The sequence below is a fragment of the Chanodichthys erythropterus genome, chromosome 3, assembly GCF_024489055.1.
Source record: "Chanodichthys erythropterus isolate Z2021 chromosome 3, ASM2448905v1, whole genome shotgun sequence".
In the NCBI taxonomy this organism is placed as follows: domain Eukaryota; kingdom Metazoa; phylum Chordata; class Actinopteri; order Cypriniformes; family Xenocyprididae; genus Chanodichthys; species Chanodichthys erythropterus.
Genome location: NC_090223.1, coordinates 37,771,743 through 37,785,158, shown reverse-complemented (window position 1 = coordinate 37,785,158; position 13,416 = coordinate 37,771,743). Strand labels below are relative to the sequence as shown.

Sequence of the window (13,416 nt, the reverse complement as noted above, 5' to 3'; positions counted from 1 at the left end):
AACCACCTCTTTCAATTTTTTTTCCCCCAGTGAAAATAATTTCTTCATGCCTTAAAATAGCTTGAACTTAACTCTACACCCTTGCTTTATTTACACGGATCAATGAATATGCAAATTAGCTCAGTCTCCACTCACTCGCACCAGCTCAAAGAGCCACTCAGTCAACTTTACTGTAGTAAACGCTGAACGATGGCAAGTGGAATTACTGGTTTAATTCAGCCATATATGTTTGAACCAGAAACTGATTCAGAAGAAGAAGAAGATGGAGAGTGAATTATACAGGGTTGTTGATGTTGGTAATGCGTTTCATCATGTATTGCTCTCTATGTAGGACACATAGCGGTAATTGATATCATTAGCTTTTTGCTTGACTATGTTATCAAACAGCTAATAATGTCTGTGCTAATGTTATACTGTGTACAAACCTTTTTCCCAATTGCCATCTCAGAGTCAGACAGCTGCTTTATAAAAATCAGCATCCTTGGAAACGCTTTGAACAACTCAGAACATCAGTGGAGAAAGACATACAGTATAGTTCATAATAACACCGTAATATACATCATATACATAATTCACCTGCTATATTGCTAAATGTACCTGATTTTTCATAACCTTGCTTCTCTTGAGACCCTCCTGCTTTGCAGTTAATGGTATACTAAAGCCCGCCTGCCCGCATGTTGATGTGAATGGTTACAACATGTTTGTGACGTAGAGAACAAGGACGATTTCAAACCGCGTTTTTGAGGCTGCCTTTGGTTCACTGCAGATTTAAGGAGAAAAAAATCTAAATACTGATGAATTTGCACATGGTTTGTCTTAAAGCATATTAAAAACACAACATAGACATATAAACTACATCAAAACTTGATTTTCACTACAGGGGGTCTTTAATCTTTAAATGAACTTTTCACAAAAAAAAAAAAAAATGCTATTTATTAAATAATTTATCACATAAGTATATTAATTATAGGCCTCCAGTTGGGGCCATTGATTGTACTTGTATTACCCAGGGAATTTATTAGTGTTAAGTTCACGCTAATTAGTCAACTGTGTAAGTTGCTTTGGATAAAAGCGTCTGCTAAATGCATAAATGTAAATGTGTGTGTGTGTGTGTGTGTTTGTCTTACTTTGTGTGGACCTTGTGTTTGTGCACATTGAAATAAGAACACCGAAATGATCCTTTAGTGCTGGAGATTCAAAGATATGAGAATCATTTGTGAATCAATAGAGTAAATCTGTTTTTGTTTATAAATGTATGTGTGGGTTCCTTTATGGTCACACAAAATCCTGTAGAATGTTTTAGTTAATGTTTCACAGTGACCAAACATGATTGTTTTTTCGCATATGTATGTAGAGATTGTATGCTATGGCTTTTAAGATTGCAGAGTATGTAGATGCTATATGTTTTTAGATCCATCAAACCCCTCCTTTTGCCTTGTTAGCGCAGTGATGCTAAGATTCTATCAATGAGAAATGGCTCTTGTTCCCATGGAAACAGTTATGAATGAGAAGGGCCCAGTAACCGTAGAAACTGTCTGAATGAGGAATTGCCGGTTGCTATGGGGATATGGTGTATTGTGAGGAAGTCTGTGCGGTGAGAGGTGTCATCCTCATTTGCTCTCTAAACAAACAAACAAAAAAACGTGAACGTGTTTTTGACTTCACTGCTGCTACAGTATTCATACAATGTTGGTGACTAAACTGTAGTGTTCTGAGTAGTAGCAGCATTGACCATTTACGTCCACTGCTACAAAAAACACTGCCACTTTCCCATCCTTCTTCTCTCACGCCTAGCTGTACACACATTTTCCCACACTCACAGTGTGTGTCTGTGATTGTGGTGAGATGAATTGGCAGATGCCTCCCGGTGGGCTGCCCCATGTCAGTGCAGTGTAAACACCTGTGAGTCCTCCTCTGTATCCCATAAGCCCAATCTGTCAGATTCTTTGGGGGCTCCACTGGAACCCACACACCCACGATTCACCTTCCTAAACCTCCCAAGCTAAAAAAGCGAGGCGTCTCTCTCAGCACACCAGTTTAGTGGAAGAAACACTTTATGTATCCTTAAATTACCTGGGGGCCTCGAGCTAGGTGGTGTTCTCCATTGAGGGCCACTGTTCTGTTGAACAGTGGCAACAGATTTTAGTTTTTTGTTTTGTTCTGTTTGTTTTGTTTTGTTTTGTTTGCAGGTAGGCCATGGCACCAATATGTTTATTGTGTGCTGCTACAGATTCTTGTTTTGTTTTGTTTTTTTTGTTTGTTTTGTTTTGTTTTATTTTGTTTTGTTTCATTTCGTTTCATTTACATATTTTTGTTTTGTTTTGTTTTGTTTTGCAGGTAGGCCACGGCACCCACGTTCATTGTGTGTTGCTACATATTTTTGTTTTGTTTTGTCTTGTTTGCAGATAGGCCACGGCACCAGCGTGTTCACTGTGTTGCTAGATATTTTTGTTTTGTTTTGTCTATTTTGCAGATAGGCCACGGCACCAGCGTGTTCACTGTGTTGCTAGATATTTTTGTTTTGTCTTATTTGCAGGTAGGCCACGGAACCAATATGTTCATTGTGTGTTGCTACAGATTTTTGTTCTGTTTTGTTTAGTTTTTTTGTTTCAAAGCACTAACTGCTAGGCCAAAGCACTAAAATGTTTAAATACCAAGACAAATAATCTGTGTTTTATGAGTGGTTTGTCTTTTGTTTCTGTTTTTAGGATAATTTAAAATGTTCACTCAAGCATTAGGTCATTTTATTTATGCATGTATGTTTAATGTGTTTACATGATGTTAACGTGTATAAGCTCACATTGTGTGGACCAAATGTCACTTGATAGTAAAACTTGAAGTTAGATGTCAACAGTATCCATAAGGAATATGACTTAATAAACATATTCTTAATGATAATGTGAGTGTTTCCATGAGGGTTAGGCTAAGAGTTACGAATCAAAAATATCATTATTTCTTTATAAAACAGTAGAAGTCAATGAAAAGTCCCCACCCTCATAGAGAAATAAGTGCGTTAGTGTGTTAGAGAAGGGGAGAGAAAGTGTTGTATAATAAGTCAGGTACAGCTGACAGTGGTGGCTCGCAGACTGCAGCTCTATAAATAGACGAGGAGAGATGGGAATAAATCAGCCAGTCAGCATCTTCCTCTCACTCTCATCCAGCTCCTCCCCTCTCTCTGTTCCCTCTTCCTCTTCCAGCCCCCTTTGGCTCTCTTTCTTTGCCTCCTCCCCTTTTGCTCTGTTCATTTTCTCTCTCTCTCTTTCTCTTCCCCTTTCTTTCACATTTGGCTTTCTGTCCATCCTAAGTAATTTACATCAATATTAACTGAATAACCAGTCTTCTTTCAACCTCCCTGATTGCTGCCTCTCTGCATCAGTGTCCTTTGCTTTTAGTTTGCTCTACTGAAGACAAAGATGATGGCAGCAGCTTTCTTTAACAGTTGACACTCATATCAAAGCAGTTTATACAGGTTAAAATATCTCAATGGGCATTTTCCTATACGTCATGCACAATGAAGCAGGTTTAGGTTGTCAGCCGTCTTCAAAATCAGGCTTCACGTGGTGTTGAAACAGATATTTTGTTGCAACATCTGTGGGGTTTGAATGTTGATTAAAATTCCTGTGTCATGTTTCACTATCCGTGCTGTATTGATTCAGTTGGATTCACGTCTTTGTTCTTCTCTGCGTGTTATCACTAAAGAGAATCAGTTTCCAGTGACTTTCCTGCACAAATAAAGGTCATATGAATACAAAGCAGCGGTACCCACATTTATCTCTATTCTCTGCGCATGGACCTCTGACATTCACTCTGCGGGGGGACGGGCTGTGTGTGCCATCCTCTCTCAAACCATTAATGCCCACTGCTTATCGTATTTGAGTCCATGATTCACACACTGTAGCACAGATGTCGGACCAGGTGAAGCTTTAATACTGTCATTTATGATTTTCACTTTGTCATTGTTCAGAATGGGCATTAGCTTTGTCTTGATGTAAATAGATTTACGTGAGCTCTGGTTATAAACCTTTGTCTCCCTTTATACACGTTTTTCTCAAAAAATCAAAACTGTCACTAAAATCAAATCCTCTATTAGCAAGGGCCGTCTTCAAAATCATTTTGATTTTTTGTTTACCACAATATCCCAGGTTAAACCTCAACTTACTTTGTCTTGTCTTGGTCCTTTATTGGTTCTTTCTGTATTTCTCTCCAGAATTCTGTCAACAGTGGGTTCTGACTTTGACCTGAGAACGCTGCGTGCTGTTCGAGTGTTAAGACCTCTCAAACTTGTGTCTGGGATTCCAAGTGAGTAACATATTTGTTGCAATTCATTCTATATAAATGCTTTCCATACAATCAAAAGTGGATGTGATTTGTACTGCTAAGCATCGCACTTTGTTCGAAGTCACTGAAGCAGGGTTTTAAAAAAGTCTTAATTCGCCCTTACACAAATTATGGTCTTAAAAAGGTTTTAAAGAGGAGAAATTAGTCATGTCATTAAATGTTGCATGCAATGCAATGCAAAAAAGTATTTTTGTCTTTGTTTTCCAATTCAAATATCTAAAAAAAACTTTAAATCAAGATACTGTACATTTAGTTGAAATGCAAATATAAAATTAAGTCTTAAAAAATGATACAAAATTAAGTGAGTTTTATGCTTAGGACAAGAACATATATCTGTCAATGAGTTATCAAAACTTCCATTTGGATTAAGTGGATTTTTTTCTGAGCCAATTGGCAGATATTTGTTCTTGTTTTAATCATAAACATCATTTTGATCAGTTTTACCGAAAACAAGACTTCAGATTGTCATTTTGTATCTCCAGTAAATGCATCTTGAATCTTTAGACATTTGGACTGGAAAACAAGACAAAAACACGTCACTTTTGTGCAGTGTGATCAGAAGGTACAGTAAAAGATATTTACATGTTTTACTGGTTGGAAGCAGAACAAGTCATAACAAGCTTTTTTGTAAAATGAATTAAAAAGTAATCAATATCTGTTGGAAGTTGTATTTTTAAACTGTACAGTGTTGTTAATCCAACTAATTGTGTTTCTCCCTAGACATTTACATTTAGAGCAAGGGTGTCCAAACTCGGTCCTGGAGGGCCACTGTCCTGCAGAGTTTAGCTCCAACCCCAATTAAACACACCTGAACCAGATAATCAAGGTCTAATTAGGCATACTAGAAACTGTTAGACAGGTGTGTTGAGGAAAGTTGGAGCTAAACTCCGCAGGACGGTGGCCCTCCAGGACCGAGTTTGGACACCCCTTATTTTAAAGAACATATTGACATATTATGTTCCCTTCGATTCATTCCTTAATTATTTTTTTTACTTGGTCTTCAAAAAGTCTTTAAAAAGTCTTAAAAATACCTTCATAAAACCTGCAGAAACCCTGCTGAAGACAAATGCCACTGAGTCTTGCATGTCACATGATCAATTTGATGTGTTTTAAAATGCAACTGCGAATGTGATTTGATGGCTTGGTGTAGGGGAAGTTAAATTTCGTCATATTCCTCAGACAAAACTATCACATGATCTGAAAAGACTTGAATATACAGTTCATAAGAATTGTTTTATATGCTGATTCAGTATATTTGAAGTATGATGATGCACAGCTTACATTGTACACTTTATGCCATATTACAAGCTGTGAAGTTTTGTAATCCAATTTAATGCTGCAAAAAACAAACACTAAAACCTCTGACAATGTCAATATGCTTGTTCTCTTTCCTCCAGGCTTGCAGGTTGTTCTCAAGTCCATTATGAAAGCCATGATCCCTCTGCTGCAGATCGGTCTGCTGCTATTCTTTGCCATCCTCATGTTCGCCATCATTGGTCTAGAGTTCTACATGGGCAAATTTCACACCACTTGCTTTGACGAATTTACTGGTAGGTCACTTTGTGACATCCCATGATCTCCAAAACTGTCACTATCACAGGAAGAACAATTTAATTAATTAGGAAAAAAATCACATTTCTCTTTCTTACACCCTTTTCTTTCTGTTAGATGAAATCCGAGAGGAGTTTCCATGCGGGCCTGTGACTCCTGCTCGGACCTGTCCTAATGGAACAGTATGTAAAAAGTACTGGCTTGGACCTAACTACGGTATTACCCAGTTTGACAACATCCTGTTTGCCGTGCTCACGGTCTTTCAGTGCATCACCATGGAGGGCTGGACTGACCTGCTATACTATGTAAGTTGCAATGCAGCACCACAGAGGTTCCTCATTTCATTTTTGGATTTTTGGCCTATGCTTTAAAAGAGTAGAAAGAAGCAACTGACCCTTCGCAAAGACACAAATGCGCAAACCCCCTTAATGTTGCTTTGTCTGACAAGCCGTGGCGCTGTCACGCCACACACAAGTGAAAAATACATTGCGGAGCAAAGAGGACACTGACAACACGTTGACAGACAAGACAGAGCAGGTTACTTATGAAATTAAACAAAGTCCCAGTTTTCAAACTGTGTAGTTTTTTTAAGAAATTCAAACAATAAAACCGTTTTGTGGCTCTTTAATGTGTCATGACCATGGTCATAGATTGCAGTAGCGCATCAACTCAAGAGGCTCAAGATCGTAAACTGATCATCTCTTCCTACTAATCCATTTATAGCATCAAATAAACATGAATGAACATGAGATTGCGGAAGAGATGTCAATAGACACAGTTTTTTCAAGTTTAACTCCACCAAGGTTTATCTTCTAACTACTGACTGCTTTGTTGTACAAAATGGCGGTTTCAGCGTTCTGATTGGTTAGATCGCTTGTCAATCAAATTCCCGGTGAAGGGTCAATTATTTAGTTTTATTTGCAATGTTAATATCTGTGTTCATATTGAATGCGATCAAAATTTTATTTTAGGAATAAGTCATTTTTATTAAGGATAATGGTACATTTTTGTTTCTGTGATCATCATTATTCCAGTCTTCAGTGTCACATGATCCTTCAGAAATCACTTTAATATGATGAATTGCTGATCAAGAAACATTTCTTATTATCAATCTTGAAAACAGTTGTGCTGCTCAGTATTTTTGTGTAAACTGTGATATATTTTTTTCAGGATTATTTGATGAACATTTTTTTTTTTTGTAACAACGTAAAAGTCTTTACTGTCACTTTTGAACAATTTTATATATATATATATATATATATATATATATATATATATATATATATATAAAATATAGCAGCACAGCATTCTAGTGCATAAAGGGCAGAAAACACTGTACTTTTGTCTCAAATGAGGTTGAAATTGGAGGGCCTCACCTTTTCACCTGGACATCCTGTATCATTTTGGTTTTGATTAATCCTTAGTGTAGAGGATTACTGATTTCTTCTACTTCAGGATTATCAAAAAGTAACCAATCTTAGATACTGAATAGCCCCACCTAATCCACATTCCCTGTACCTTTCACTCGCAGACATACAGTAAGCAAAATCTTGCCTATAGAGTCAGAGGCGGTGCAGTGCATTTATAGTCTTATCGCTTGTGGCCAGCCTGTCCACTCTGAACAGACAGAGCTGTTTCTGGTGAGGTGAGTTCAGCCGCCCCTCTGCGACAGAAAATATGGCAGTGATGTTCAAGATTTCCACATACTAATGTTTACCTCAGGGACCAGTTTAATCTCAATGCCACGCCAATACTTCCCACAAATCAAATCAGCAGATTTACCTGAAGAACTAAAGGTTTATTTTAAAAATGATCTTGGCAATGAGAAATAAGTCTGAAGGTGGTGACTAAGGCTTGCAGTTCTGCACAGCCCAATCAGATGTCATCATTTCTTATTTGGTCTTACTGTATTTTTATCCTTGTTTCCTTCTTTCATTACTCTGCGTCTCGCCATCTCTATACCCCGATTTCTACTTGCCCCAGCTTTTTCCTTCCTCCTGTTTTCTTCCTCTCTCCGGTGAACAGGGCTCTATATATAACACACCCTGCTCAACTGAAGTTATTCTTACAGCTGCTGAGAAAGAAACCTATGAAAATTTAATTGCAAAAAAGCTGCAGTACATACTGGGGCTTTCAGAGCTCTCAGACATGAAGGAGCGGACGAAAAAGAAGTGGGGCAGATTAAGGGAGACAGAAAAAGCGACAGGGAGGAAGACTATGGTTCATAACTATGTCATATTATTGACTCTTAAACTAATGGTTTTTGTTCCTCTTTTGTAAGTCGCTTTGGATAAAAGTGTCTGCTAAATGCAAAAATGTAATGTATGTAAATGAAAATTAAATATGAAGATCTCAGCAGCTTCAGCTGGTTAATAATTGAGTTATTTTAAAATATCTTTGAAGGAATAGCTACTGTAGTTTACTTCATTTACATCATCCCGTTCCAAACCCATATGACTTCTTTCTTTTTTGGAACGCAAAAGGAGATATTTAGCAGAATGTCCAAGCTGCTTTTTTTTCCATTTATTGAAAGCAAATTATCTGTCAAGTAATATTTTCAGTTGATAATGTTTTAAATTTTAGTCTTTCTCTCATACACAGCTATTGAAGGCTTTAGAAGACTTGAAATATAATGTGCAAGTCATATGGCCTACTTCTATGATGCTTTGATGGTGTATTGCTCCCCATCCATTTTCATTATATGGAAGAGAGCAGATCGGGCATTCTGCTAAACATCTCCTTTTGTGTTTCAAGGAAGAAAGAAAGGCTTGTGAATGATGGTCTCAGCCTCAGACATCTGTTGGCTGAAAGTCTGATGCATAAGGCACAAAAAAATGGGAAACATTTTGGGAGTTTCAAAGTTGTTATCTGATTGGTTCAATTCTCCAGGATTTCTGGGAGACGTGTGTGTCACATTCTTTAACAGTCCACCTGGAAAAAAGCAGTTGTGACACCAAACCCCCTTATGCAAGAAGAAAGTCGTTTGTGTGACAATCAGCACTTACAGTGGGTACGGAAAGTATTCAGACCCCCTTAAATTTTTCACACTTTGTTAAATTGCAGCCATTTGCTAAAATCATTTAAGTTCATTTTTTTCCTCATTAATGTACACACAGCACCACATATTGACAGAAAAACACAGAATTGTTGACATTTTTGCAGATTTATTAAAAAAGAAAAACTGAAATATCACATGGTCCTAAGTATTCAGACCCTTTGCTGTGACACTCATATATTTAACTCAAGTGTTGTCCATTTCTTCTGATCATCCTTGAGATGGTTCTACACCTTCATTTGAGTCCAGCTGTGTTTGATTATACTGACTGGACTTGATTAGGAAAGCCACACACTGCGCCATTGTTGCAGTAAACTTGCACAATATTCTTGAATTAATAATTTATTAGATCACACCGGTCTATTACCATATTTAGGAACATAATAGGACTTTACTTTTTCACACCCCTAAAATTGACGTGGAACAAAATAAGCCCTGATTGGTTGTTTTACATGTCGGTCAGATGTTCTCTTTGGTGGTCCTTGGCCAATGAAAGCTGCCGGACCTTCTGTCCTACGTGAGACTAGGTGAATAATGACACAATTTTCATTTTTGGGTGAACTATCTCTTTAAAACAAAAAGTGTGCTTTTGAAATAGAGCACCAAAACCAAATTGCGCAAATATTGTAACATCATCTGCGTTTTTCCTGAAAGCAGTGCTTGTGGGCTGTTTCAATCTGGGCTTTTGTAGCCTGGGCTCCTTCCCTAGAGGCAGCCAGTGGAGCAATGCCATACAAGATGGCTGCCCATTTGTTCCTCTCTGCAGTGGCAGGGTGCAGCAGTGCCGAGCACCCAGCTGTGCATACCACAGATGAAGCAGCCCCAGCCAGATGGTTGCTACTCTCAGGTTGCACGTCGCATGGTACGTGGTGTCCTAGGATCTGCCACAGTACTGTCATAGATGTTCTCATCCTCTGTAAGCAGGGTCAGATTTTAACTTCCCCTCTCCCTTTAAAAAAACACTAAATAAAAAAAAAAAAAAGACAAACAATCTGATGCTTTCCTACTTGACACCATTGGAAGAGATCTGTGGAGAGTCTTGGGAAGGCAAATGCAAAGAAAACCAGATGAATAAACTATACTCTCAGCTGGAGAGAGAAAAAATGTTTGGATTTGTGCCTCATTGTACTGACTGGGCTGTTTTATGCCGTTACAGAGCAATGATGCTTCAGGGAGTGCATGGAACTGGATGTACTTCATCCCCCTCATCATCATCGGCTCCTTCTTCATGCTCAATCTTGTGCTGGGTGTGCTGTCAGGGTAAGAAACATATCTCAGGGAGTGTGAACTCTTCTCAAAATCAGCTGTATCATTTCTTTCTTCTCTCAGGTGCATTTTCTAATTTGCTAATGAATTTCAGTGTTTATGATATTTTTGTGGATTGTTTATGAAAATATGCAGTTTGTGGATATTATGCATTAAATTAATTGTTCATTATTTAATAGCCAAAAGTGAAAACTGATCTTTTGTACAAACGAGTTCACATGTCAGTGTCACAAATTTGCTTATTTTATTAGTAACCTAATTAGTGACCTAGTGCCAAATCTGAGATAGTTCTTAATAAATGTTTATTTTGTTTTAAATTACATTTTGAATCCCAGAATTTAGTGTTGCCTCAAGCAACGTTTAATTAATCAGATGTACATAGATGAATTACAATATTTATTTTGCACATTCTTTACTAAAAGTTCACTCGGAAATATTTAAAAACATCAGAAGGACATCAGAAAGAAGCTTAAAATGATGTCTAAAAAGATGTTCATCACAGAGAATTTGTCCCCACAACTTATTAATTTGTACCCTCATTTTAATTTAGTTAAATTGTGGCTACAAATTAGTACAACATGGCCACATTTTAACTGAAATGAGGGCATTAATTAAGTTGTGGGAACAAATTCTTAAAGGATTCGTTCACTTTAAAATGAAAAATAGCCCAAGCTTTACTCGCCCTCAAGCCATTCTAGGTGTATATGACTTTCTTCTTTCTGATGTACACAATCTGAGTTATATTAATAAATATCCTTCCTGACGCATCCAAGCTTTATAATGGCAGTGAACGAGACCAACGAGAATGAAGCTGCTTCCATCCATCATAAACATACTCCACACGGCTCCGGGGGGTTAATAAAGGGCTTCTGAAGTGAAGCGATGCATTTGTGTAAAAAAAACAAAACAAAAAAAAATCCATATTTAACAAGTTATAAAGTAAAATATCTAGCTTCCGCCAGAATGCCTTCCATATTTAACTTACGAAAAACGTGACGTCAGTTCCACTTTTTTTGTAAGTTGAATACGCAAGGCGTAGCACATAGCGTAAGCTTTGTGAACTGCGAAGGTTTTACACTTTCTTTCTAAGTTGAATATGGAAGGCGGTCTGGAAGCGTTTATGATGCACTTTCTTGAGCTTCGTACTTGTTGGTCCCATTCACTGCCATTATAAAGCTTGGATGTGTCAGGATATTTATTAATATAAATCCGATTGTGTTCATCTGAAAGAAGAAAGTCATATACACCTAGGATGGCTTGAGGGCGAGTAAAGCTTGGGCTAATTTTCATTTTAAAGTGAACTAATAATTTAATTCGTGGCCATGATGTCTTGCTTTTTTGTCATGTGCAGGCCTCCATAGTTAATCTACCAAGAAGCCAGTTATTGGCCCTGCGTTCCATTCGGAAGGGCTCATCCCTATGCCCTAATCCCTTCAAAGCGTTTACCCTCCGGAGTGAGAGTTTCGAAGGGATGAAGGGTGCAGGGGTCAAAAAAACTATTTTTTTGGAACGCACTTCAGAGTCATTTTAAAGAGACAATCAAGGAGGTGCCTTCATCTTTTTTCCCCTGGTTTACTCTTTGTATTAATACGCATTCATTTACTGTAGTAACATTATAAGCTACTGCCGGTCTTTTACGTTAAATATATTGTGTCTATGTATTTGAAACATTTGAATGGACTGATAAAGGGAGCTGTATGTCATTTGTCATTTTTCCCATAATAATGTACCAAATCTAAATATTGCATATTGCGTATAAATATTGCAGTAGTATAGAAAAATACTATATATACATTTATAGGTAAAATCAAACTCCTAACACTCCTGTACCCATTCTGTGACATCAAACAACTTCCCTGTGCAAAGGATCATGGGGGCCCGAAGTGTCCATCAGTTGTAGCCTTCGAAATCCTTCATTCCTAAGGGCCCTTTGAAGTGGCCAGTTTTGAGCACTTTGGTTTGGAACGACCCCTCAGTATGGCGGCCATGATTGATTTTCACTCCAAAGTGCCCTTCGGAGGGCGATATATCCCATTTGGAACGCACCGTCAGTGATTCTGATGATGACCAAAATTGTCCAGTGTATCTGTATTTAACTAGTGTGTATATGCATTTTGTGTTCATCTGTTGATGAGCATTTGTTTGCATGCATGTGTATGTATGTGATACAGAGAGTTTGCCAAAGAAAGGGAGCGAGTGGAGAACAGGAGCGAGTTTCTTAAGCTGAAGCGTCAGCAGCAGATAGAGAGAGAGCTGAACGGATATCTGGAGTGGATCTGCAAAGCAGGTAAATGCCATAGAAAGAGCCATTAAATAGTCCAGAGAGAAGCTAAAGCTAAGAATACAGATAGCAGCTTGTATCTTTTGATACGGACATCTTTACACGTGTACGTCTCAGTCTTGGAACGTGCTGATAAGATACAAAATGTTTCATCAGGCATCTTTTTGCACTAGAAATTGTCCCCATTTTCATGACTTTTGCAGTGATTTGATTTGAGTCTTTTTTTTTTATGAATAGAAGAGGTGATTCTAGCTGACGAGGACAATGACCCAGATGACCGGATGCCCTTTGACGGTATTTACGTGAACTCCATCCTTCCTTCCTTTTCATCCCCCTCTCCTCCTCTCTTTGCTTCCTCACTGGGACTAGGTGTTGATTTCCCATTGTAAAGGAAAAGAGATATCAGTAGCATGTTGGCTTTGCTGAGGGGGTGATATTGTATACTTCATGTCCATAAGGACAGTTAATGCAGTGTACATGAGAACATTTACATGGACCGTCCATCTGTAGCTCACAGCAGAGATGTGATTTTTTTTAACTTCCTATTTGTCTGTGATCCATATAACACTATACTTGCTAGTTGTCTCTTCTTTTCTTCTTTTTGTTAAACTATGTATATTATATCTATTCATTTTGTGTCACTTGTGAGTATTTTAGGCTGTCTGAATCTGTGTGTATGCTGTGAATCTGTTAAATTAGAAATGAGTGATTATGGTCTGTTACACACAGGCACAAGGAGGAGACCCACCATTAAGAAGAGTAAAGCAGAGCTGCTGGATGCAGAAGATGGAGATGGAGATATAGGTGTGCTTGAGAGTTATACATACACTTATGAAGTTTATATTGTTTAGGCTGTAGGCTCAAAGGGTGATCAAAGGGGTAATACCATAAAAATAATACTAAAATAAAAAGACTTTTTGGTATT

The 13,416-nt window shown here is 37.9% G+C and overlaps 1 protein-coding gene across 1 annotated transcript in view; it reads left to right on the top strand.

Moving 5' to 3' along the window:
* Nucleotides 1-13,416, top strand: part of cacna1aa (calcium channel, voltage-dependent, P/Q type, alpha 1A subunit, a) — a 103,081-nt gene that overhangs the window by 25,957 nt on the left and 63,708 nt on the right. Inside the window, exons 4-10 of the mRNA XM_067382144.1 lie at nt 4,208-4,299; nt 5,736-5,888; nt 6,007-6,194; nt 10,101-10,204; nt 12,382-12,497; nt 12,729-12,785; nt 13,221-13,295. Of these exons, the coding sequence (XP_067238245.1) occupies nt 4,208-4,299; nt 5,736-5,888; nt 6,007-6,194; nt 10,101-10,204; nt 12,382-12,497; nt 12,729-12,785; nt 13,221-13,295 (785 nt within the window). The remainder of the gene's footprint in view (nt 1-4,207; nt 4,300-5,735; nt 5,889-6,006; nt 6,195-10,100; nt 10,205-12,381; nt 12,498-12,728; nt 12,786-13,220; nt 13,296-13,416) is intronic.